At 52.0% G+C, this 21,759-nt stretch overlaps 6 protein-coding genes and 1 non-coding gene across 7 annotated transcripts; 4 read left to right on the top strand and 3 right to left on the bottom strand.

Annotated features, from left to right (window-relative positions):
- The first annotated feature begins 743 nt into the window (after positions 1 to 743).
- atg2 (putative autophagy regulatory protein Atg2) lies at positions 744 to 7,600 on the top strand. Its single transcript, XM_071027364.1, has 4 exons — positions 744 to 1,022; positions 1,102 to 7,257; positions 7,314 to 7,478; positions 7,541 to 7,600. Exons 1-3 carry the CDS (start codon positions 861 to 863, stop codon positions 7,329 to 7,331), a joined length of 6,336 nt encoding a protein of 2,111 aa, XP_070888817.1. The 5' UTR covers positions 744 to 860; the 3' UTR covers positions 7,332 to 7,478; positions 7,541 to 7,600.
- Positions 7,601 to 7,781: 181 nt separating this feature from the next.
- On the top strand, positions 7,782 to 10,310 carry BJX67DRAFT_347088 (oxidoreductase, short-chain dehydrogenase/reductase family). Its single transcript, XM_071028493.1, has 3 exons — positions 7,782 to 8,910; positions 8,965 to 9,041; positions 9,092 to 10,310. The coding sequence occupies exons 1-3, from the start codon at positions 8,508 to 8,510 to the stop codon at positions 9,956 to 9,958; spliced, it is 1,347 nt and encodes a 448-aa protein (XP_070888816.1). The 5' UTR covers positions 7,782 to 8,507; the 3' UTR covers positions 9,959 to 10,310.
- A 725-nt stretch (positions 10,311 to 11,035) lies between these two features.
- BJX67DRAFT_322714 (uncharacterized protein) lies at positions 11,036 to 12,873 on the bottom strand. The gene has a single exon (XM_071027362.1). The coding sequence runs from the start codon at positions 12,701 to 12,703 to the stop codon at positions 11,102 to 11,104; it is 1,602 nt and encodes a 533-aa protein (XP_070888815.1). The 5' UTR covers positions 12,704 to 12,873; the 3' UTR covers positions 11,036 to 11,101.
- A 721-nt stretch (positions 12,874 to 13,594) lies between these two features.
- On the top strand, positions 13,595 to 14,932 carry BJX67DRAFT_322712 (uncharacterized protein). The gene has a single exon (XM_071027361.1). The coding sequence runs from the start codon at positions 13,828 to 13,830 to the stop codon at positions 14,794 to 14,796; it is 969 nt and encodes a 322-aa protein (XP_070888814.1). The 5' UTR covers positions 13,595 to 13,827; the 3' UTR covers positions 14,797 to 14,932.
- Positions 14,933 to 15,153: 221 nt separating this feature from the next.
- On the bottom strand, positions 15,154 to 15,274 carry BJX67DRAFT_t38. Its single transcript has one exon. It is a non-coding gene; the product is annotated as a tRNA-Leu (tRNA).
- A 399-nt stretch (positions 15,275 to 15,673) lies between these two features.
- BJX67DRAFT_347084 (uncharacterized protein) lies at positions 15,674 to 16,557 on the bottom strand. The gene has a single exon (XM_071028492.1). The coding sequence runs from the start codon at positions 16,090 to 16,092 to the stop codon at positions 15,877 to 15,879; it is 216 nt and encodes a 71-aa protein (XP_070888813.1). The 5' UTR covers positions 16,093 to 16,557; the 3' UTR covers positions 15,674 to 15,876.
- Positions 16,558 to 16,754: 197 nt separating this feature from the next.
- Positions 16,755 to 21,320, top strand: BJX67DRAFT_378883 (LEA domain protein; the record flags this gene model as incomplete). The annotated part of the gene is made up of 5 exons (XM_071032434.1): positions 16,755 to 17,300; positions 17,559 to 18,102; positions 18,153 to 18,271; positions 18,324 to 18,747; positions 20,662 to 21,320. The coding sequence occupies 5 exons, from the start codon at positions 16,755 to 16,757 to the stop codon at positions 21,318 to 21,320; spliced, it is 2,292 nt and encodes a 763-aa protein (XP_070888812.1).
- Between the last annotated feature and the right edge of the window lie 439 nt (positions 21,321 to 21,759).

Genomic DNA, 21,759 nt, shown 5'->3' with positions numbered 1-21,759 from the left:
AGATCTAACTATATTCTCATGCTTCCTGACATATTTGGAATGCCAGCCACTTCGATTACACAATACTCCATTAAGTTGTTAGTTCTCATGGATTGTTTTGGCAAGATCTCCAGCCTGCAGTCATGGATTGCCTTTCCTGACCCTCACACGTGATAGCTAACTAAACAAGGAAGGAGCCACTGCGGGACGGGTCCAACGTCCACGGGTCCACGTCCATTTTCCCGAGGGCGATCAACAGCTGGGAAAAGAAGAATGTGGTCAGCAGAAATGCCTGAGTGAATCCGAGTCCTCCCAGCTTTCAACTCCCACACTTGTACATGAAAAATGAATATAAATAGAACTAAGTAGCTCCGATTCATTTGCAAGAATAGAAAGAGAACATTCTAGCTTCCGTATGCTGGCGGCCGCGCCCGGATTCGGTTTCCTCTGTCTCCCGACATTACTTGTCGAGACGGCTGGACGTCGGGGATTCATCCATATGTCCTCCTATGCAGACAAAGGTAGCTTGGCTGTAACTCTCGACCAACCATCACACATGGATACCTCAGAAATCCGGCAGAATCTGGGTGTGTTGTCATGCTGGAGTTTGGCTTTGTTTGGCCCGCCGCCTGACTCTGAAGGTTGATCTTCGCATCCAGCGCACTAGCGCCGTGGTTCCCCAAACGTCATCAAGTTCGGTGCTGAGCATTTGCACCTCGACCAACTCCCTCTGAAGGAGCCGCTGCCTGAAGGCGTTGCATTTTGCATTTTGCTCTTCTCTCTATTCTTTTCTTCGTTTCTCATGTTTTCTTATTATGTCCTTGTTTCGATGACATCAAATGTCTTTTGAGTGAGCCCCGGTCGGCTCTTCATCGCCCGTAATGGCCTATTTTCTGCCTTCGTTTTTCCAAAAGCGTTTGCTTAAATATGCTCTGTCTCGACTGGAGTTTGTCGACACTGAAGCCCTAGATCCGGACAGTCTAGGCATCCGCTGGGGGCAGCGAAGCACAGTTGAGCTCCGGGACATCGGGTTGCGCCTCGAGGTAAGTGGGCTTGGGATTCCTCTTCCCCGCAGCTATCTACTGCCCGCATCCCATGCTAACCAGCGTCCTCTCGTGGTAGAAAATAGCCACGCTTCTTCACCTTCCAACGTCAAGCGAGCTGCTCAGTGCCCGGATTCGATTCCTAAAACTCACTATCCCAGCCGATATATACAGCAGTGGGATAATCTGTGAAATCAGCGGTGTCGATGTGCACTTGAGGTTACCTTCAGAGGACGAAGCGAACCCTATAAAGGAGATCATTCTTGCAGGTCAGGACCCGGGTCATGATACTCTTCTCCCAAACCCGGCGGATCTTGCCGAGTCGTTCCTGCAAACCGAACCGAAGGAGGAGAAAGAGGAGCTACAAGCCGCAATCTCCACGCGATCTCAGGTTCTACTTCGGACTTCATCGTCAATAAGCGACGACGAGGAGGAACTCGGTCTCGGAAATGAAACGGTCTCGCTACCTGGTTTCGTCGCGGCATTCCTGAAGGGTATCGCCGATCGCTTACATGTCCTGGTTGATGATATCTCGATACGGCTCGATGTGGAAACGAAACAAGAGGGCTCTTCTAAGAGGCATCCTGAGGAGAGGCCCGATTTGATTACAGGACTTTTGAGCGTCGGTCAAATCAGTGTGGGTGCCGTCGCCACGACGTCCACTCCCGATGTGCACTCCTTGCACATTAGCAAACGGCCAGTTTCCGTGTCCGATATCAACCTTGCCCTAGTATCTGAGCCGATAGTCTTCTCGAACTATTCTCGATTCGCAGCTCCGGTATCACCCGCCACTCCCCTCCCGACGAAATCAAGTCAGCCGCAGAGCCCTGCTTCGTCGGCTCCGCCCGCGCCGGCATCCGTATCTAGCTCCACCCACGCCATGATGGAGTCGACTATCTTCGAGCCCTCCAAACATTTCATCGACGCGACTACGGATAAACACGATGTCTCAGGACTTGGAGGGTCGGCTTATACCCACGACGGTAGGTTTTCCGACGCAGATACGGAGGAGGAGAATCGAAGTTACGGATACCTCGAAGAGTCTCAGAAGTTCTCGGAGGATGAGAAACTTTTAGATAACCCCGCCTATCTCGATTCGGTAATCGATTCCCACATCCAGGATGAGGACCTCGAAGGCCTGGACGAAACTCCATTTGACGACGTCAACCATCCCGAAACAGAAGAAAGCATCCCCCGACTGCCAAGCCCAACGTTACGGGTAGATACTCAAGGAACAGGCCCGAGATCCAGTGATATGCCAGTCGTGGCTGCCTCTGAGCCTAATATGCGGAGTTTCCAAAGTCGATCTCCTTCCCACAACGCTCTTATTCAAGCTGAGGAATATATATCTCGATCGTCAATGCCAAGCTTATCCACACCGCGCGCGAAGGGTGACGCTGAAAATTGTAAGCTACCACAGTCTCCCTCGCCTTCCACCTCGGAATATGTGCAGTCAGATCCTGGTTCCGGCTCCTTCAATGACGAACTCTCGGAATCAAAATTATTTACTAGCGAGGAAGCGCAGAGTATGTACATGAGTGCCATCAGCCACGGGTCCACATCAAGGAGTTTTATTCCAAATATCCCAGGTGCCTGGGACTCACCCGAATCTACGATGACCAGCGGGGCTATCCATCATCCTGCGTCCGCCGATCGATTTGAGCTGAACACGCTTGCCCAGGATGACGATGAAACGCCAGTATCAACCCCTAAACCTACAGACTGCGAAGAACTAAATTCATTGGAAAACCCTTTGCTTGGGGCTTCTCAAACATTGCACTCCGAGCCAGCCGATGGACACTCTATTCAATCTTCATCCGCCTCGAACAAAACCACGGAAGTAGTAAAACGATTTCTTAATATCGACCGAGTCACAATTTGGATCCCTCCCGCTCGAGGAGAGAGGGACCACGAAGACACGACAGAGTCATATCATATGGAAACAGCAAGTGACAGCTTTAAGGACTCAAGGGCTCACTCAGAGTTTTCTCGAATTGGAGAGAAAATGGCGTCCTCATCCAGTATCCCTTCCTCTTTCCAACCCCGCAGCCACCCGGCTGACCTTGCCGCCGCTGCAGAGAATACCGACTCAAAGGTGGGTAACAAACAAAGATTGGAGTTGAGCGGAAGTGAAAATGAAATCTCAGTAGAGATTTCCTCAGTGGAGATCCAATTTGATATAGCTATTGGGTGGCTCGTCGCTAAATTTGGGCAAAGGGTTTTCCAAACATTTGGTGGGAACGACCAAACCAGTGTCAACGACGGCCGCGCCGAGAATGATGTTCAGGATCCTGCCATCAAACTTGCTCTAGATAGATTTTCCATCAAGTTTGTCGAGCATGTCCCTGGAAATCCCTATCTCCCACAGATCCAGCAAGAACAAGCGAGCTCTTTTCTCGACTTCCCACATGATGATATTATCCTCCAGACTTCGGCATATGGCTTGAAGGCTCATTTTTCAAGTCACAAGGAAGTGACAAAGCTCTCGGCTGAAATATCCAAATTCACACTTGGTTTCGCGTCTGACGATCTGATTTCCTTCAGTGAGGAGTTGAAAATTCGAGAGTCAACACGAGATATACTTTCCCCGGTTGATGCAGATGTGTCTCTCTCATTAAGCCAATCTCCAGATTCGACGAGATTCACCATCGCCACACTTCCACTCCGTGTCAATATAAATATCCAGCGATTAGAGGAAGTGCTGGGTTGGTTTGGGGGGTTGAGCACAATACTGGAACTCGGTAGCTCAATATCATCGTTATCTGGCAGCAGGGGACAGAAAAAAGATGTACCAAAACGAGCTCGTGGCGTCCACTTTGAGGGCTCCCCTCCGCCTAACACAACACCCCAGGCAGGCAGTACAACATGGAAGGTTGATGCCCGAATTGGTGGCATTGCGCTAGATATTGCAGGAGAAACCCATTATCTCATGTTGCGGACTACGGCTGCGAAAATCGTCAGCAGAATGGGGGTTGTAGCGCTCCAAATTGACAAGGCGAAGCTCTCCGGGCCGTTGCCTCTTGACGATTCTAGAGATGCGCCGGCAAAGGTGAGCCTAAACAGCATTCGAGTGGAGTTTTTGTTTACTCCGAAAGAGCGTGACTTAGATCGACTTTTGGCTTTGATCACACCCTCAAAAGACAAGTATGAGGAAGATGACGATATCATGATAGACACGCTTTTCCGACAACGAAAGCAAGGGTCCGTCCTTCGGGTCACAGTGGGAGGTGCCAAGATTGGTGTCTCCCATGTATCTGGCCTGGGCTCGCTGCAGCAGTTAGGAGAGGAGCTGGGCAGGCTGTCGAATGTCGCTAAGTATCTACCCGAAGACGACCGGCCAGGGATCCTGACTCTACTACTGATTCGAGAGCTGGAAGCTCGCTTACGTGTTGGTGGGAAGGTTGGCTCTATTACCGCGAAGCTTGAAGATGCGGAAGCTGCCCATATCAGCATCCCGTCCCTTGTGGCTGCTCAACTAGGGTCAATAAAGGTTGTAAGGAACGAGGAGGAGGAACTCATCGGGGATGCGCTACCTTCCTTTCCAGAACAGGCTCCCATCCCAGTCTTGATGGCACGCTTCATCGCCGACGAAATGGACCCTACGATCAAGGTCAAACTTCACAACGTACGCGTCGAATACGCAATCCCGTCTATGACGGCGTTCCTCGGTATAAGTGATGAAATGACGTCGGGAGATGTTGCCGCCAATATGGTGTCTTCTCTCGCGAATCTCGCTGAGCCGCAGTCACGACCACAAGAGACTCCATCCACGAGCGAAGAAGAAACCATTGCGGCTCCAGTCAAGCCTACAAAACTGACGGTGGCTATGCGAGACTGTGTTCTCGGCCTCAATCCCCGCGGGACGGTGGCGAGAGGCCTTATCGTTCTGACCACCGCTAGCTTTGGCGGCACCATCCACGATCCTTCGTCATCTGAAGCAACACTCGACCTCCGAAAAGCAGCTATCATGATAATCGACGATCCCACAAATATCGATTTGGGAAGCAATCAACCCCGGAGACGGGCGGTCTCTTCGCAAAGTAACCAGATTCAGTCCTTTACGGATATGGGATATGTCCCAGTCTCATCAATATCCTCGGCAACAGCTATCGTAAAGATAGTGCGTCTGAGCGAGGGCGGCACAAAATCTCTTGATGTGGAGCTCAGAGACGACTTGCTGATACTTGAAACTTGCGCTGACTCAACCCAGACCCTCATCAGCATAATCAACGGGCTTCAGCCTCCAAGTCCTCCCAATGTGGTCACAAAATACCGCACTGAAGTTATGCCAATCAACGATATGTTAGCATCATTCAGTGGGGATGCGTTTACCACGGACTGGCCGGAAGACGCTGCGGAAGCCCTAGACAAGGTTGAAATTCCTGAGAATGATGAGCTTGAATACGTTAGTGATTTCTACCCTATGAGGTCGGCTCTTCAGCACGATTCGTCAAACGAGGGCTTGACAGTACCAGGGTCGAATGAGCTTGCCGATAGCTTCCACTCACAGTATTATGTGTCATCCAGCGTGTCTGAGCTTGAATTCCAGGATGACCACTTCACACAGCAATCTTCAGTAGGAGGGACAGCGCATCGGTGGGATTCTACCCAGAATACATATGGACTTTCGGATGATTCAAAGCTCCAAAAGAGCCCGCTGAGACTCAGAGTCCGCGACGCTCATGTAATCTGGAATCTTTTTGATGGGTACGATTGGCAGCGAACGAGAGATACGATTTCGAAAGCGGTCAAAGACGTGGAGAAGAAGGCTTCCGATCGCCGGGTTAGGGTTGGAAGTAGAGCTTCCCCAGGCTTCGAGGAGGAGGAAGCCGTCATCGGGGACTGCTTATTCAATTCAATATACATCGGTATACCGGCCAATAGGGATCCAGGTGAGCTTCGTGGTGACATCAACCGCAACATAGACGACGTTGTGAGCGAGACCGGCAGTTATGCGACGACAAGTACCGTCACCACAGTCCGGCCTAACCAATCACCCGGCCGTAGAGGGAAAAAGCTACGGCTGTCACGAAGTAAGTATCATAAAATGACATTTGAGTTGAAGGGCATCTGTGCGGACCTTGTCATTTTCCCGCCGGACTCGGGAGAAACGCAGAACTCGCTAGATATTCGCGTCGCAGAACTAGAGATATTCGACCACGTGCCCACCTCGACATGGAAGAAATTCGCTACCTACATGCGTGAGGCTGGTGAAAAGGAAAGCGGGACGAGCATGGTGCACCTCGAAATCCTGACTGTACAGCCTGTACCAGAGCTTGCTGCATCAGAAATCGTTCTCAAAGCGACCATACTTCCTCTTCGTTTACACGTTGACCAAGACGCTCTTGATTTCCTCAGCCGTTTCTTCGAATTCCGGGATGACTCTGCGCGCGCTCCTCCTGGACCCCCACAAGAGGTGCCATTCCTGCAGCGGGTAGAAATCAATGCGGTCCCCGTAAAGCTCGACTTCAAACCAAAGCGGGTCGACTACGCTGGATTACGGTCTGGCCGTACGACAGAATTCATGAATTTCTTTGTCCTAGATGAGGCAGATATGGTGATGCGACACGTCATCATATATGGAGTATCCGGATTTGACAAGCTTGGGCAGACACTCAACGATATATGGATGCCAGACATCAAGCGGAATCAGCTGCCCAGTGTTCTATCGGGCCTCGCCCCAATCAGGTCGCTTGTCAACGTCGGAAGTGGTGTGAAGGATCTTGTCGTGGTCCCGATGCGCGAATACCGGAAGGACGGCCGTGTTGTCCGCAGTATCCAGAAAGGCGCCGTCGCCTTTGCCAAAACCACGTCCAATGAGCTTGTCAAGCTGGGTGCCAAACTTGCCATTGGTACCCAGACAGTGTTACAAGGTGCAGAGGAGCTTCTCACTACGCCCACCGGCCAGCCATTGGGGGAGGAGGAAGATCAGACCGACGATGAAGCGGCGAAGAAAATCTCACTGTATGCAGATCAACCCGTCGGCGTAGTACAAGGCCTTCGAGGAGCATTCAGGGGATTGGAGCGCGATCTTCTCCTGGCGCGGGACGCGATCATCGCGGTTCCAGGAGAGGTCGCGGAGAGCGGCAGCGCTAAGGCTGCTGCAAAGGCGGTTTGGAAACGAACACCGACGGTCGTCCTTCGACCGGCGATTGGTGTCTCCAAGGCCGTAGGCCAGACGTTACTGGGGGCTGGGAATTCATTGGACCCCAGCAATCGCCGCAAAATGGAAGATGTAAGTTCCCGTCGAGCTCCTGTGACTCGGGAATGATCGCTAACAGCTCTTTCTAGAAATATAAACGGCATTAGATTTATTGGATGCGTTATTTTCGTCCTCTGCTTCCTTCCTATCTCTGAAGATTCCCCTTGACGCGAATTTGCTTGTGTTTAGCATCTGTATTTCCCCTACTGGCGAGGAGCTCAATTGCAACATGCCTGCTGGAGACGAGATTTTCATTATCATTATTGTTATTTTTGTATTTATTTTCTTTTTTGGGGAGAGGGGGGGAGGAGCTCATCTGATGATTACGACGACGAGACGACACTTCTTGATGACTGGCTATCCCTTCATTTATGACATCGGTGGAATTTCTCAGCATTACTGGAGTTGGATTCTGATTTATGAAACAAATGAGGCTCAATAAAACTGTGTGATGTTCCCAGATTTCTCAGGTAGTTGGGCATCTCTGCTCGGGCAGAGTCAGATGTCGAGAATAGCAAGGGCTGTGCACAGATGAAGAGACAGCCAACGAGCCGGCGCGTGAAACTTCAGGAACTCTGCAAGCTTATGCATGACACGTACCGTCGTCCGATCCTCCATCCCTGGAGCTGAAAGCAGTTCGCCACTTCTGGCCAGGAAAGTCGCAGTTGAGGGCGTTATTGGCTGAGGGCAGACAACAGGCGTGGACGAATAAGAGCAGCGAAGCAGCTGGTGGGAGGGAGCGCACTGAAACAGGAATTCCCATCAGCAAGGGACAAATCTGGAGCCACGTTTCTCGCTCTCAGTCTCCCTGGCTCGCCTTTCCAGATGATCTTCTGTTGATGGCCAAGGAGATGGGTTCGAGTGGACGTTCGATGGTGGATCAGCCTTCGACCTGGCAATGTGACGTCGCACTTTCTTCCTCATCCTGGACCCCCTTCTTTCAAGCTTCTCTCCTCCCCCTCTCTTCAACCTTTATTTTCTTTTTTAGTGTCTCTTCCATCTCTTCTTAGCTCTGCTGCTGTCGCTCGTTTCTTTGAACTTCTAGTATTCTAATCCCTGGGGGAGCCCGTTCTTTCACGTCCCGTCTTTATCTACTGTACAAGGCCTGCTGGACCCCAGGCCGGACTTCTTAAACTATCTCCGACCAGGACCAGGAATGATGAGACACCAGCGAGCGGGTTTATGCTTGTCGAGGTGATAGTCAGAAGGAGACTGCCTCATCGAACGGAGAATTTCATGTATCAGAACGGCCATCGAAAGTTTGTGCTGTGTCACGTCCAACCATGGAAGTCTGGCCCACCCGCCATGATTCTCTTCACCACCGCCAGCAGTCTTCGGCATCTCCTCCCCCATCCCTCCCTCCTCCCTCTCAGAGCTCTCCGACGCTCCCTATAGAACCTCGAGCAGGTTATCCGGGTGTTCTTTCCTTGCACAAGTACCGTAAGTCTCTCTCCCAGCGCCGCGACGCATTGGACGGCCAGGAAGGAAAGACGTTGAGGCGCAAGAACGCCGCTGCGAATCTCAACCAAACGACGCCGGCTCAGATGGGAACCCTTTGTCAAAATGCCTACTGCCATCCGCTTGCAACGTCCTCGACGACGTCGAGTCCCCCGCCCCCGCTGTCTCCGTCTTATTCACCGAGCGCCTTGAGCGAGCAACTACCCGACTTGGTGGACGGGTACGGATGTGAGTCTCTAATCCGTGTTATCGCTTCGGCTCTGCAAAAACTGACATTACTAGATCCCTTTTCTCCGCTACTGGATGCAGGCGGTTATGAGGGTATGATGGGCGATAAACAAAACCCATATAAACTCCTGGTACGCCGCTCATCGAAATATGCTGCTTTTCTAGCTACTGACCACGGTAGGACAATTTTCGCGATCGACTTGAGAAATTTCCTGACCCGGACACCCCAGATATCGTCGAGTTTCACGGTCACAGCAGGGCTCGGTCAGACTCGGTTCTCTTCAAAACCCGACGGGCGAGGAAACCGCCCGCAACGGCCACTGTGGTACATCAAGGAACGGCATTCGAAATCTTGAACCCACACGAATCTTTGGACTTTGCGCGGATAGTCTCCTATATCGAGGACGTCGATAGGGCTAGCCTTTACAAGAGGGATTCGTATCTCAACAGCTCTGACGGCTCTCAAACCATCGGAGAGGATCCAGTGGAATTAGATGCTTCAGGCGGAATCTTATCTGAAGTCGAAGAAAAGGCCCACGACGCTCTTGTCGGCGACTCGCCTCACCACCCCATGCCCTCTATCTCGGAAAGACTCGAAGAGCAGGACGTCGAATCGTGCTATGCCACTAGCGTCAGACCCTTGTCTCGACCCATGTCAATGGTACGACCCTGGACCGCGCACAACGAAGGCGACCTCGGTGAGCCCGGGCCCCCTCTCCGGGACGACGAAGACATTCCCACCCCTCTACCACCCACCACAGACATAGACCCCATTCACCTCGCTGCCCTGTATGATATTGGACGCCTTCCTGAGCGGGGCAAAGGGACCGATAACCCCACCGCAATTATCTACAGCGAACACAAACCCCTCCGCAAGATATCTACGGTGATCCGCAAAAAGCGCAACGTGCACAGTCCTTCCTCTTCTACTTCTTTCTCATTGGCATCCTCCGCTGCTGCTGCGACTGCGGCCTCGCCGCTGCGGAGGTTACGAGGGTTCGCTCAGTCCCTTCGTCGGAAGACGTTTCCCAGGGCTAGCATGTCTTAACAGCGTGGCAAGCTTCGTCACTTTTTATTCCTTCCTCATTTTCTAATTCTTATTTTTTCCTTCTTCTGTTTTTACCTTTCCCTTATACCTTTTCCTTTTTATCTGTATGGATGAATGTACCAAAGATCGTTGAACGGTCCTATTGAGCGGTCGGATTTTGTTTCGGTGTCGGGAAGGAAATTTTATGGGCGTGGGTGCGACTATGGATGGCGTTCACTTGTTCGAGTCATGTATGAATCCACTTCAACGAGAGGCCGCAGCATGCTCTAACTGCTGTCATTTAGGTCTAGACAAATGATCAGACGAGTAGGAGATAGAGAAGATAGTAAATAATGAGAGTTAATTACCTCCACGGCCTGTCCTCAGATTATCCATGCATAACCTTCAAGTTCTCGAAATCTCCCAGCCCCATAGCACATCCATTCAATAATTTAAAACAGACACGACAAAGATTCGAAGCCAGCCAGCCCCCGACCCCGAGATCTTCGGTTCTGTAGCTGGTCGTCCGTTACACCACCAGAAAACGCACACTCTCTCCGCTGGTGAGGCCTGGGAGATTCAAACATTCCATCCTGGCGCAGGAGACTCCATGCTCCCCTCCCTCTTCTTCTTGCGGATGGAGAGGCCGTACGAGCTTTAGACCTCAGCTTTTATAGGATTCATTGCATCCAAAGATGAGGTCAAGTGACTGATTGCCAAGTTACTAGTAGGAAGGAACAAACTACATCAAGGATTGATAAAAGTTGGAACATTGGAACTTGGAATCTGAATGGATCGATCCATGGGTGGGATGTTATTATTATTAGAAGTTTGAAGGTATAGCCATCGTTACATAGTACAGAGCCAGTCTGAGATTTCAATGCAATTTTCTTGATACGTGAATCGTGTTCAATTTCATACTTCTAGGAGTAGGAGTGAGTGGTTAGTTGTATGGGATGGGCGCCTTTCTTCAAGTCATTGGAAACGGCACTTGACGGATTCAAAAAGCCTGGATACTACCCGATGGGTTTGAGGAAGCACATGTAAATAAAGTACATCATGCGTAGCTCGATACACAGATGTAGGGTATATTAGATACAAGGATTTGAATTTGATTGACTACTCGACCCGCAAGTGCTAAGAATCATGTCAACCAGTCCGCTCTTAACCATCATCATCATCATCATCATCATCATCATCCACCACCCAAGACGCCCTCGGCGTCTCATACTCCATCTTCCGCCGACGGTAAGACCGAACCCCCTTCCCCTGCTCTCTGCGCTGCTTCCTCCAGGCGCGTCTAACCGCGTGGCAGAACTCCCAGACGCCGGGGCCCATGTCCTCACCACGGTACCTCCAGAAGTCGAAATGCGTTGCTTCAGGGAAGTGGGCAAGGAACAGACTTGCTTGGGCTGTAGCTGCGGATGTAAGGCTGTCTTTGGATGTTTCGTGGTCGCCTTTAACTTGGTCCTCGGTTGAGTTTGAGATTCTTTCGGGGTCCTCGACTGCAGGATTAGGCTGAGGCCTGAACTCGGATTCAGACTCGGGGGTTAGAGAGTCGACGACGAGATCTGTTAGTTCCGGTAAGAGAGGACGTTTCTGGCAAGTTTCAAACGTGAGGAGGCCAATCCGGAGGTGTGGCATCGTGCACACGCGGAGAAAAGGGCACGATTCGCCGAGGGTGATCAGAGACGCCGTTGTGAGGTTTTCCCGTGTGCAGAAGAGACTTAGTTCGCGCAGATTGGTCAGTCGGGAGACAACGGAGCGAAAGTGGTCGTCGTTAAGCCTTGGGATTCGGAACCCAGGGAGCATTGTTGCGAGGTGGAGTTCTCGAAGTTCAGTGAGAGATCCCAGGGATATGAACTCAGCTCGGCGGATTCTCGTCCGGGCATAGAATTTTATGTCGAGAATGCGGAGGTTCGGGAGGTGGGAGGGGAGTAAATGGAAGGCGAACGGTGTGCCAATTATACGATCCGGGACAGGCATGGGAATGGCCGTTATGCGATAGGAAAATCGTATACAGAGATCTCTGAGCCCGTGGAGGAAGGGCAGGAATGGTGGGATCGCGCAACCTAGCACGCTTGCACCGAGTTCGAGTCGTTCGAGCGAGGGGAGGGCAGACGAGCGAGGGATGGATGCGAGATCTGCGGCATCCACCGTCCCTAATCCCAACCCCGAATTGATATCGAGCTGTTTCAGGTTCCGTTTGCTGGCTAGCATGCGGAGGACCTGACTGGGTATGGAGCGTGCATACAGCGTGATATGCACGAGAGACGGGCATAGTTGAAGGAAATCCATCACAGATTCAGCATCATTCGTCAGACGCGGTGCGTCAAGGTCTAGTTCAACATGGCGAAGACGGCGGCAGTTACTCGCAAGGAAGCTCAGCAATACAGGGTCTGCGATGTGGTCAAGATGGACGCTGGTCAGGGAAGGTGCCAGGTATTGCATAAGGCACGAGGTAGAGAAGGAAAAATCATTGGAGTCATCAAATATCAGGGTCTTGAGTTGGGTGAAGTCGAGCTCTCCCAGGTTATCGTAATCCTCCGGGTCACGGATCGAGAGTGTGAGTTGTTCGATGAGAGGAGTATAGATTGGCCGACGGTGCGTTGCAACCCGAGAAAGATGGTAGCCGTGTGCATATTTCCAGAGTCGAGGACTCAGGGAGAGGAACCACCTACGGTTAACCCGGACAAGACGGGCATACTCACGGTAGGGTACATAGTTGATTATCTCGTGCCAGAGTTCTGCTGGAAGGTCATCCATGATGCATGCTCGCGCAGAAAAACCAGCGTTGTGTGGTGCAGCAGGCACTACTGGGCAACAAGGATATCTCGTATTCGGTTCGATAAGCGACCGATGTCATCTGTGAAAGCCGAACAAACTGCGATATGACGTTCCAGGGCCCCAGCATCAGGAGATGCCCTGCTGCCTCAGGCAGAAAGCCAGTTCATCCCCCTCAGTCTCGCCATCGACGCGGGCTTCCTTTCGCCCCATCCTCCTGGGACGTAAAACCGCCGCCATTGCCTTCATGGATTAGCGCCCGGAGCCTCTTCATGACCTACCCACTCGTGTCGCCACTGGGGCACCTCTGTGCATCAAGCGCTTCAGTTCCCAATGGCACACAGTCGACCAATTGGCTCAGCCAGCCAGTGCGGTTGGTAAAGGACCCGCGCGTTCGGAATGAATCCTCTATCAATGCTCTGGCAGAATGCAGGCAGTAAGACAGGGATGATCGAGAGGCCAGAGGCGCCGTGGAGGCGAAGATCTCGGCTCTGAAATCCGCCCCTGAGAAAGTGCGAAGGCGAACGCACGGTTTGCCTCCTGGCTCGTCCTGGGAAAAGAAACGAGAGACGGAGATGAAAAAGGGGGAAGTCAGAAGCATAATCAGACGACATTCCTCTCTTCATTCTTCTTTCTTCCATGAATCCTGTGCGACTGTTTTCATGTTATTTTTTTCTGCAGACTGTTTTGGCTTCATCCCCTCGTCTCAGAGGGCCGACCCAGGGTTCGTTCCAGGCCCGCCTTTGCCTTCACCTTCGCGCTTGGCCTGCGAAAACTCTTCGCCTCGGTCGCCACATCTCCTGAAATTCGGAAATCATATTTAAGGCTGAGAGCCCAGGAACAGGAACGGACCCTTCCCTGCAGGTGGTGGACGTGACTTCGATTCTCGGGGCCCTCTGGACTGCAGCCTGAGCCTTGAGCAACCCAACACAACCGCCGCTTGAGGACGACCGACGAATTCGCCGAGGGGCACGGAACAGTCTCCTCCAGCAACTCAACTTTTTTTTTTCTATCCGCTGATTTTCGCTGTGGAACCGGATTCTGTCGATAGTTAAAACAAACCACCAGTCCATCGCTCTCTTGATCTCTTCAGCGCAACCGCCGCCATGTTTGAGGATTTCTCTTTTTCGTCCCCCTCATCGTCCAGACCACCCCGCCTTGCTCTGGACGACGACAAACCTATGCCCGATTGCGACAGTTCCATGATCTCGCCCTTATCTTCGCGATGCCCCTCGCCTCGATCATTCTCAGCGCCGCATTTGGCTCGCTCCAAATCACTATACTTCCGATCGCCTCAACAACAAGCGCCCACCTCCGTTCCCCTCTCCGCGTACGACCACCGTCTGTCCATCGGAACACTCACCAAGAAACTTCACGAGCACACAATCCAGAACCCTTCAAGTACTGAGCAGCCCTCCCGCGCTGCGTCGCCCTCAACAACGCCAACTCCTCGATCTTCATACTCTTCCCAGTTCCAGGGGTACTTCCTTACCCCACCAGACACCGACCACGACGAAGACGGCTACGTTTCTCCCATCTCCCCATCTCTCTCCCCGCAGTCACAGTCCCCCTTTCTCAAACCGACCTCCCGCCCATTAGATCTTCAATCCGACCTCTTAATGCAACCAGACCTCTCCGCAGACTCTTACCTCTCCGTCCGCAGCCACCGCCAACACATCTCCCGTCTCCAGGGCCAATACACCCCCTCCGACCTAGACGCCATCCGCCGCGCCCTCCTCGCAACTGCAGACGACGACATGCGCAAATTAGACCCCCTCTTCACGGAAGCCTGCCACCCTTCCTCGCTACCACCAACGCAAGGACCCCGACGGCGGAGAACAGGCAGCCTCCAGCGTTCTCGTGTCAGATCTCCTGTGAGTCCAGATGCTCCACCTGGCTCCGGTGATTCGCCGCTACGTCGGAAGAGTGCGTCGGGAGCAGGTACTTCGTCGAACCGCGTTGAGAAAAGCTATCAGTCCTCGTCTGATCGTGACCGGAATAAGGGCGAGGCTGGGCTGAGACGGAAAAGTGTTGTTGGTGCGGCTTTGGCGTCAATGCTAGAGCGTGGAGAGTAACTCCGTGCTATTTGGAAGTGGCTTTCGGTTCTTGTATATATTGGCCGAATTGTATAGATGCATATGCCAGATTTTTATATATCTACTCAAATCAACAAAGACGACGATCAACTCGAACAACCTTCCAGAACTAAAACCTAGTCCACTCAACCAGACTCAGATTCACCGATGACACAAACGGAACTAATGAAAGTCAACGCCCAAACAGCCGCTACTTCAGGAGTACGCGAAATATAACTAATTCGCGGTCAGGCGGAAGAATAAAATACCTCTCAAGTTGTCCATCCATCATCATCCATCCGTCAATCATCCTCCGCGGCATTGAAGGGAGGCAGGCAGATGAACAAAAAAAAAAAATGACAAGGGTGGGATTCGAACCCACGCCAAATTAATGACGCGGAAACTGATTAGATCAGAGAAGGGATCCGAATTTGGATTAGCCTTAACCGCGCGCCTTAGACCGCTCGGCCACCTTGCCTGCAATGTGTTCTACTCTTTCTATTTTGACACTATAGGCGACAAATGTCCAGCATGAGCAACCCACGTTCTATATATCGTCACAAGGTCTGGTAAGATTGACCAGGTTGTCGGGATCGACGAGTATCGACAAAATTACTGAGGGATAGCCCAATTCCAGATGTGGGTAGCTGGAGGCGTCGTAATTTGGCTTGTTGAGCTTTCAACGATGTTTACGTCAAGTGTCAAAACATGGTGTACATCGGTGCTAAACATAGTTCCGCGCTCTGCTGCATAAAGATAGTCAGTCGAGATATCAGGGTCCTGCGGCTCCGCACGGGCAACTCTTCAATAGGCCTCAAACCTCCCGAATACCAGAGCACACCGTCTATAGCGTATCGTGCAACCGTATCAGGAGACACAAAAACAAGGACGTTAACTCTGCTCCCTAATCCAACTACAAACAACCCATCGTTGACCTCGCCCCTAATTCTCCGCTGGTACGTCATCCCTTAAGGTACAGCAAGATTTTATACTTCAACCCCGATTCGAGTCTGGACCATTCAACGACTGGAAGCCAGATACATCCATAGGTTTACGTTCCCAGGCTAGCCCTGGAGGATTTCATATCTTACCTACCCGAGCTAGTCTCCCTGAGGGAACTGGAGAGGCGAATTTTGTGCAGTGGTGGGATGATCTCATCCTGGACACTTTACTGCTGTCGATTGAGGCGCGAAACACTCCACTTCCGGGGAGGCTATGCATAACATTATCGTCTTCAGCCGTGACATATGAAAAGCAACTGGAGAACACCCCCGGGGCCGTTACTGCGTTAATCATGGTCTATTTCCGATCTTGACATCCAATGGAACGCAGACCACGGACCATGGGCGATGCTGCATTCATTCCGTAATATGTAGTTAGCAGTAAGGTGTTTCCTACCGTGAATCGAGTTCCTGTCTGTTGACGCAATACTGCCTGGTTTCGATCACCACCCCTTTTCCCCAGCTTTCCACTGCGATGCGCATAGCTGGCCCGTGGCACGTCGATTCTTCGCCGCGAAAGAAGACATGGAATTGTATCCCAGGGGCACACCCAGGCTGCATATGATTACTTTTATATTCCTGCCGATTGGAAGCGCTGCGGGTCCCCGCTGCCCTGTGGCGTATGAGGCTCGTAAGGTCTCAGGCATATCTGATACTGATGGGTTTGATATCCGGAGCTGTACTTGGAGTGATGTCGTTGTGACATAAATGGTGGGTTTATATTCTTGATTTCTATTTACTAGGATATAGGTAAAGACGGTTATATATAGGATGTTGGATTCTGTTGAGTTGGACAGGACTATATTCATTCAATATTTATACTCAGGATTGGATATCATACCAAGTTTTCCATATCACGTCTACTTACCCTACGATACTTTAAGGCTTATAATATTCCTCTCGACCACAGATTTTAGTCTCGGAATAGATGGACTTACTCCTCAATATCTTTTCGGAATGTGGTCTCCCTTTGCCAAATCAGATCAACGAAGCAACGACTCTGGGCGCCGGCAGTCTGGCTCTAGCGCTACTCCGAACCAGGAGAATCAGACTCGCGTCAACGTTAAGGAAGCTGGTACACGACACCTGCAGGAGCAGGAAGCGCCGGCCCTCGAACGCGAAGGCGAGGACAAGCCGTCTACCCCGGCGCCAAAGTCTAAGGTACCCCAAACAGAGCAGCGTGACGACAATGAGTCGCAGGCGTCTGGCCCAGCTGAGAGCAGTGGGGGCGGCGTCTTTGGGAAGCTGAAGTCGCTTGGGGGTGGTCTTACGCAGCCGGTAATGAGCACAGTGAAAAATGTCCGCGGTAAGGCGAGTAAGTCGCTTGAGGTTCTGAAGGACCTGCTTGTCCGCGAGGACGGGCAGATCGCTGGGCCTGATGGGAATATCATGGGGCAAGTTGTGGAGGGAGGACAGGAGGCTGTTGGCGGGACGGTGCAGGAGGGAAGAAATATTGTGGATGAGACTGGGAAGACCGTTGGCCGGGCAGAGCTTACCGACGAGGTGAGGGATCCTGTGGAGAAGGCGAGAAGTGATGATTCCTGAGGAAGCTCGACAAGGTTCCCGGAATGCCACAAATATTGCCGAAAATAATACTGGAGAAGCCAAAGAACAGCTGCCGCCACTCTCCAGGCTAGAAGAAGGCTTGACATGCAACAAAGTCGGCAAGATCATCGATACCAACACTGGCAGTCCCATCAGTGAGCTGGTCGAGGGCGACCGAAGAAGCCTTTTAAGCTTGGAAGCAAGCTCCACGACCAGGGCCAGTTGTGGGACAGCCGTGGCAATGTTATTGGAAAGGCTAAGACGATCGCTTTCGAAGGCTGCGGCGAAGAGCCTCCTTTCGCCGGACTCGAGAACATCCACGTGGTTGGGAGTGGCTTCGTTGAGGATGCCGGTGGCCGAAGGGTAGGCAAGCTGACTGATGGAGATGCGAAGAAACTAATCGGCCGTCCCGAGAGTGTCACGGTCGGCAAGAATAACGTGCTGGAGGATGGATCTGGCCGTGTTGTTGGCCGCGTTATCAAGGGAGACGCCGTCAGACTTACTGACCGGAAAGTCGACGGGGATGGCGATATTCTGGATAAGAACGGAAACACTGTTGGACAGGCCGAGCCTTGGGAGCCGGAGGAGAAGAAGGGCGATGTAAACTCCATGGCAGGCCGCAAGATCATCCGAGAGGGTGAAGTGCGCGACGTGGATGGCAACCTCATTGGCAGATTGACCTCCGGAAACCTGAGCACCCTTATCGGAAAGGAGATCGATGACAACGGATGTGTTGTCGACAACGACGGAAATAAGATCGGTGAAGCCACACGTCTTGAGCACATCCCAGAGCCTGATCCGGAACCAGAGTCAGAGGCCCTCTCCCCCGAAAACAGGAAGCCCAGGAGAACAGGGATCTGGCGAAGATGACAAGCATTGCCCCGCGGACTCTGGACCGTGTGAACCTGATCTGCATGATAATCACCGAAGTGGGTTCACCTGAGACCGGGGAAATGAGACTTTTGGCTAACCCAAATATAGCATGTCGACACAGACGAAAAGACGCCCAAGAACGAACTCGATGAGGAGCAGTTGGTCAAGAATGTGGAGCCGTTGCTCGAGGAGGCGAACAGTCTTCTTCAAGAGTGCAACGGCGCGATTCGTGCCCTTGATCCTGACGGCCGTATTGCTGCCAATGCGAAGGCCCGCGCAGCTTCGCACGAAGCATCTTCTGAAGAATATTCGTTGGCTGGCATGCTGAAGGAGCTGACGGACACGGCTGTTAAGACAATCGACAACGGAAAGAAGAAGAAGATCGACGGCATGCCCCATGCAAAGAAGGAGCTCAACCCGCTCTGGGCCCTCCTCAGCGAGCCACTCTTCCAAATCCTTGCCGCCGTGGTCCTGCTGTTGACTGGGGTCCTCGTCGGGCGCCTTCTTGAAGGGCTTGGACTCGGACCTTTTGGTGCATGGCTTGCTTGGTGGTCTTGGACTCGACAAACTTCTGGGAAGCTTGGGCTCGACGTCTCTGACAGATGCTCTGGGATTGAGTGGCAACAAGAAGAAATAAAGGATGGATGGAGTTGAGGAGAAGCTGGAGGCGAAGCTCGTCCAACATGAGTTGTGATTAATTTTAGCTTAGTAATTATGTCCATTAGTCATAAAAACTCCCGCAATGTTCGTGCCTGTTCCAACGACCTCGACAAACTCGAAAAACCTCCCTCCTTGGAAATGCCCGTCCGATAGCTCAGGGCTGACGGCAACGAACAAGGCAATTCTCCCCGGCCGTGGGCAAATCGCGAGGGCGCACTGCCCAAATTCTCCATCGATTTCACCCCCCGGGGCACCTTCCCTGAAGGGAGTGTGTTATCGGTCATTGGTTGCCGGACGCCCAATCAATGACGCTGCGAGGCAGACACCTCAAGACAGGGTGGATGTGCTGGGACGGCCTTGGGCTCTCTCGACCCGACTTTGGACTCTCGAGATCCTCGCTGCGGTCACGCGGCGCAGCCTTGTTGCAAATTCACAGCCTCTGTGGCAGCTCGAGACGGTTCACCCTGACCTGCTCCCATCGCACGGGTTTTTCCACCGTTCGGAAGTCTGCCTCTCTGAGGAGGCTTCATGGGAGAATCTCTCCAGAGAAGCCGGGATGACCCACGTCGACGCTGACTTCTGGATCACTTCATCATCCCGTGCCCAATTCATTCAATCTTCGAACAGGCGGAAACGAAATCTGCGAGTCTGGACTCTTTTCTCCAGTTCCCCACTATTGTGCGTGTCTGAATGCCACTGGTTATCTGAGGATGGAGTCTTTCGACTGCCTTCCTGATGCCGGGGCGTGAAGATCCGAGCTCGGTCGAAAAAGGAAGTCGGCCTCATACTGGGCCCTGCCTGCTGATCTTGTCCAGCCACAAGCTTGTTCTCGATGGCCATCGGGACGTCAGGGAAGTTTGCTCCTTCAATCCAAGGTCTCGACCTTGAATTGCCACTTGCCCCGTCCTGAAAACGACTGAATGAACGGCTGTCCCTCTATTTTGGGGAAGGGAGTCACAGACGTCCCTGGCAAACCTAAGTCCTGAAGTCTGGTCGATAGCGGTCTTTCTCCGCGTCAATTCTGAATGTGGTGCAACACGATTTACGGTCCAAGCGTCATCCGAGTTCGACCCTGACGCCTCAAAAGCATCGCCCGTAAATGCACCTTCCTCGGGGTTCCATTTCAGTATCTACCTTGTTAATCCCATTCACACCATTTCCTCTCTATCGCGTTCAAGTCTGAATAGCGGTCAACAACCTGGATTACACTTGATCTCGCAATTAAGCCTGGTTGGTGTTTGCTCTGCATGCATCAATACACCAACTATTTTGCTTCGATGAGGAGAACGACTGAGTTTGGCACCACGAGCAGGACTGCGTGAAGCAGAAATTACTTGCATTGGAGGCTCCCACCCACCGCCTCCCGCCTCCGCCGTCATTTCCACTGGCCGTTCTGCCATTTTGGGTCTGCATGACTTCCACGCCCTCCATTTTTCAACCTTCAGGTTTCCAAGTTATACAAGTAGAGGAATATATTTGCATGTCTCACATTCTCTGAGACCATATATTACGCTATGAGACGTAAGTTTCCCCAACTAAAAGGAAGACTGAGAAAATGCACCAAGTGCCTCGCACAACATACTGATAGGGAAGTCAACTGCAGACCGTCACATCCAGCAGGACTGCAAGCGGTCAACTCGCAGTTCCTCATTTGTCTCCGGTTTGCGAAAGTGTCCGAAGAAAATTAGAGAGAAATTATCCAAAGTTTCCTTAGCGGGGTTCGATGTTCGTCCTTGGGGCAGGGCTGTTGCCAATCGCTTTAGGAATGTGAATGAGACAGGTCTAGGACCTGTACCGCCAACGAAACCTCTCAGACGATTCCCATGCCCCTACTGTCAAGGCCCTCATGCGTGGAGCCGCGAGTTAGTGGCCGAGCCCACGCCGCCGCGTCCCAAATTCAACACCCCTCGACCGTCAGACAGCATACACGCTGTGTCTCTTTCGTCTAATCCTACCGCCTCAACGCACCTCAATGCGACTGGATCAGCTAGTTCCGACTCGCTGATGGGTATCTCAATATCGGTCGCACGCCAAAATTCCGGGATGATCAGTATCCTCGTGCGTCGGCCCGAGGACAGTCCCAAAAACGCTATACCGATGATCGCCTCGTTTGACACCGAGTGCCGAGGTGGGAACCTCATCTCTCTTAGGCATTTCAATAGGCTAAGAGAATACGGCAATGTTCCCTTCGAACCCGTTGATGGTGAGGTTGAGCTCTTGCAGGGCGAACCGGTCAGGTTACTTGGTATTGCGCGAGGATTGACATGGCAGCTCGAGTTAGGCTTCAAAACCTATACTTCCGACTTTTATATCGTCGATATGCTTCGGTATGATGCTCTGGTCGGCCGGGACACTATTTTTAAGTATGAGCTGTTACAGCGTGGAGCGGATTATGCTCACCACCTGGAGAGACAAGAAGCGCGGAGACGGAAAAGGATCGAATGATATGGGAGCCCATCTCAACCAACAATTGACACGTGAGACGACTGCTATTGCATTTTGAGCGAAAGGGTAGCGATTGTTCTTCTTATTAGGCGCTGTTGTGGAAAAGATTTTGGGGGGATTCAGCGACAAGAACTGGGCAGGCAGGCGCATGGGAGTCTTATGAATGAGCCGAGTCTGTTATGATCAAGGGTTCTTTTAAGAGTTGGCATTTTGTACACTATCATTTGCTGCCATTGGAAGCCAATTGTTCTTGACGGAATCCTGGCAATTTGCTTTTCACCGCGGCTCGTAGATTCTCATCCACCCATGAACGAATAGCTTGCCTGGGACACCGAGCATCCAACTCCTCGTGGGGGCTGGATCGCGAACACGACTCTTTGATCTCAAGGCTAATTGCTTCTGAGCTAGTGTGCTGGCGTCGGACGGCGCCGTCCACATT

The sequence above is a fragment of the Aspergillus lucknowensis genome (genome assembly GCF_044049455.1).
Source record: "Aspergillus lucknowensis strain CBS 449.75 chromosome Unknown BJX67scaffold_8, whole genome shotgun sequence".
Taxonomy (NCBI): Eukaryota; Fungi; Ascomycota; class Eurotiomycetes; order Eurotiales; family Aspergillaceae; genus Aspergillus; species Aspergillus lucknowensis.
The sequence above is the reverse complement of the archived record's forward strand: the minus strand, read 5'-3'. Positions and strand labels throughout refer to the sequence as shown.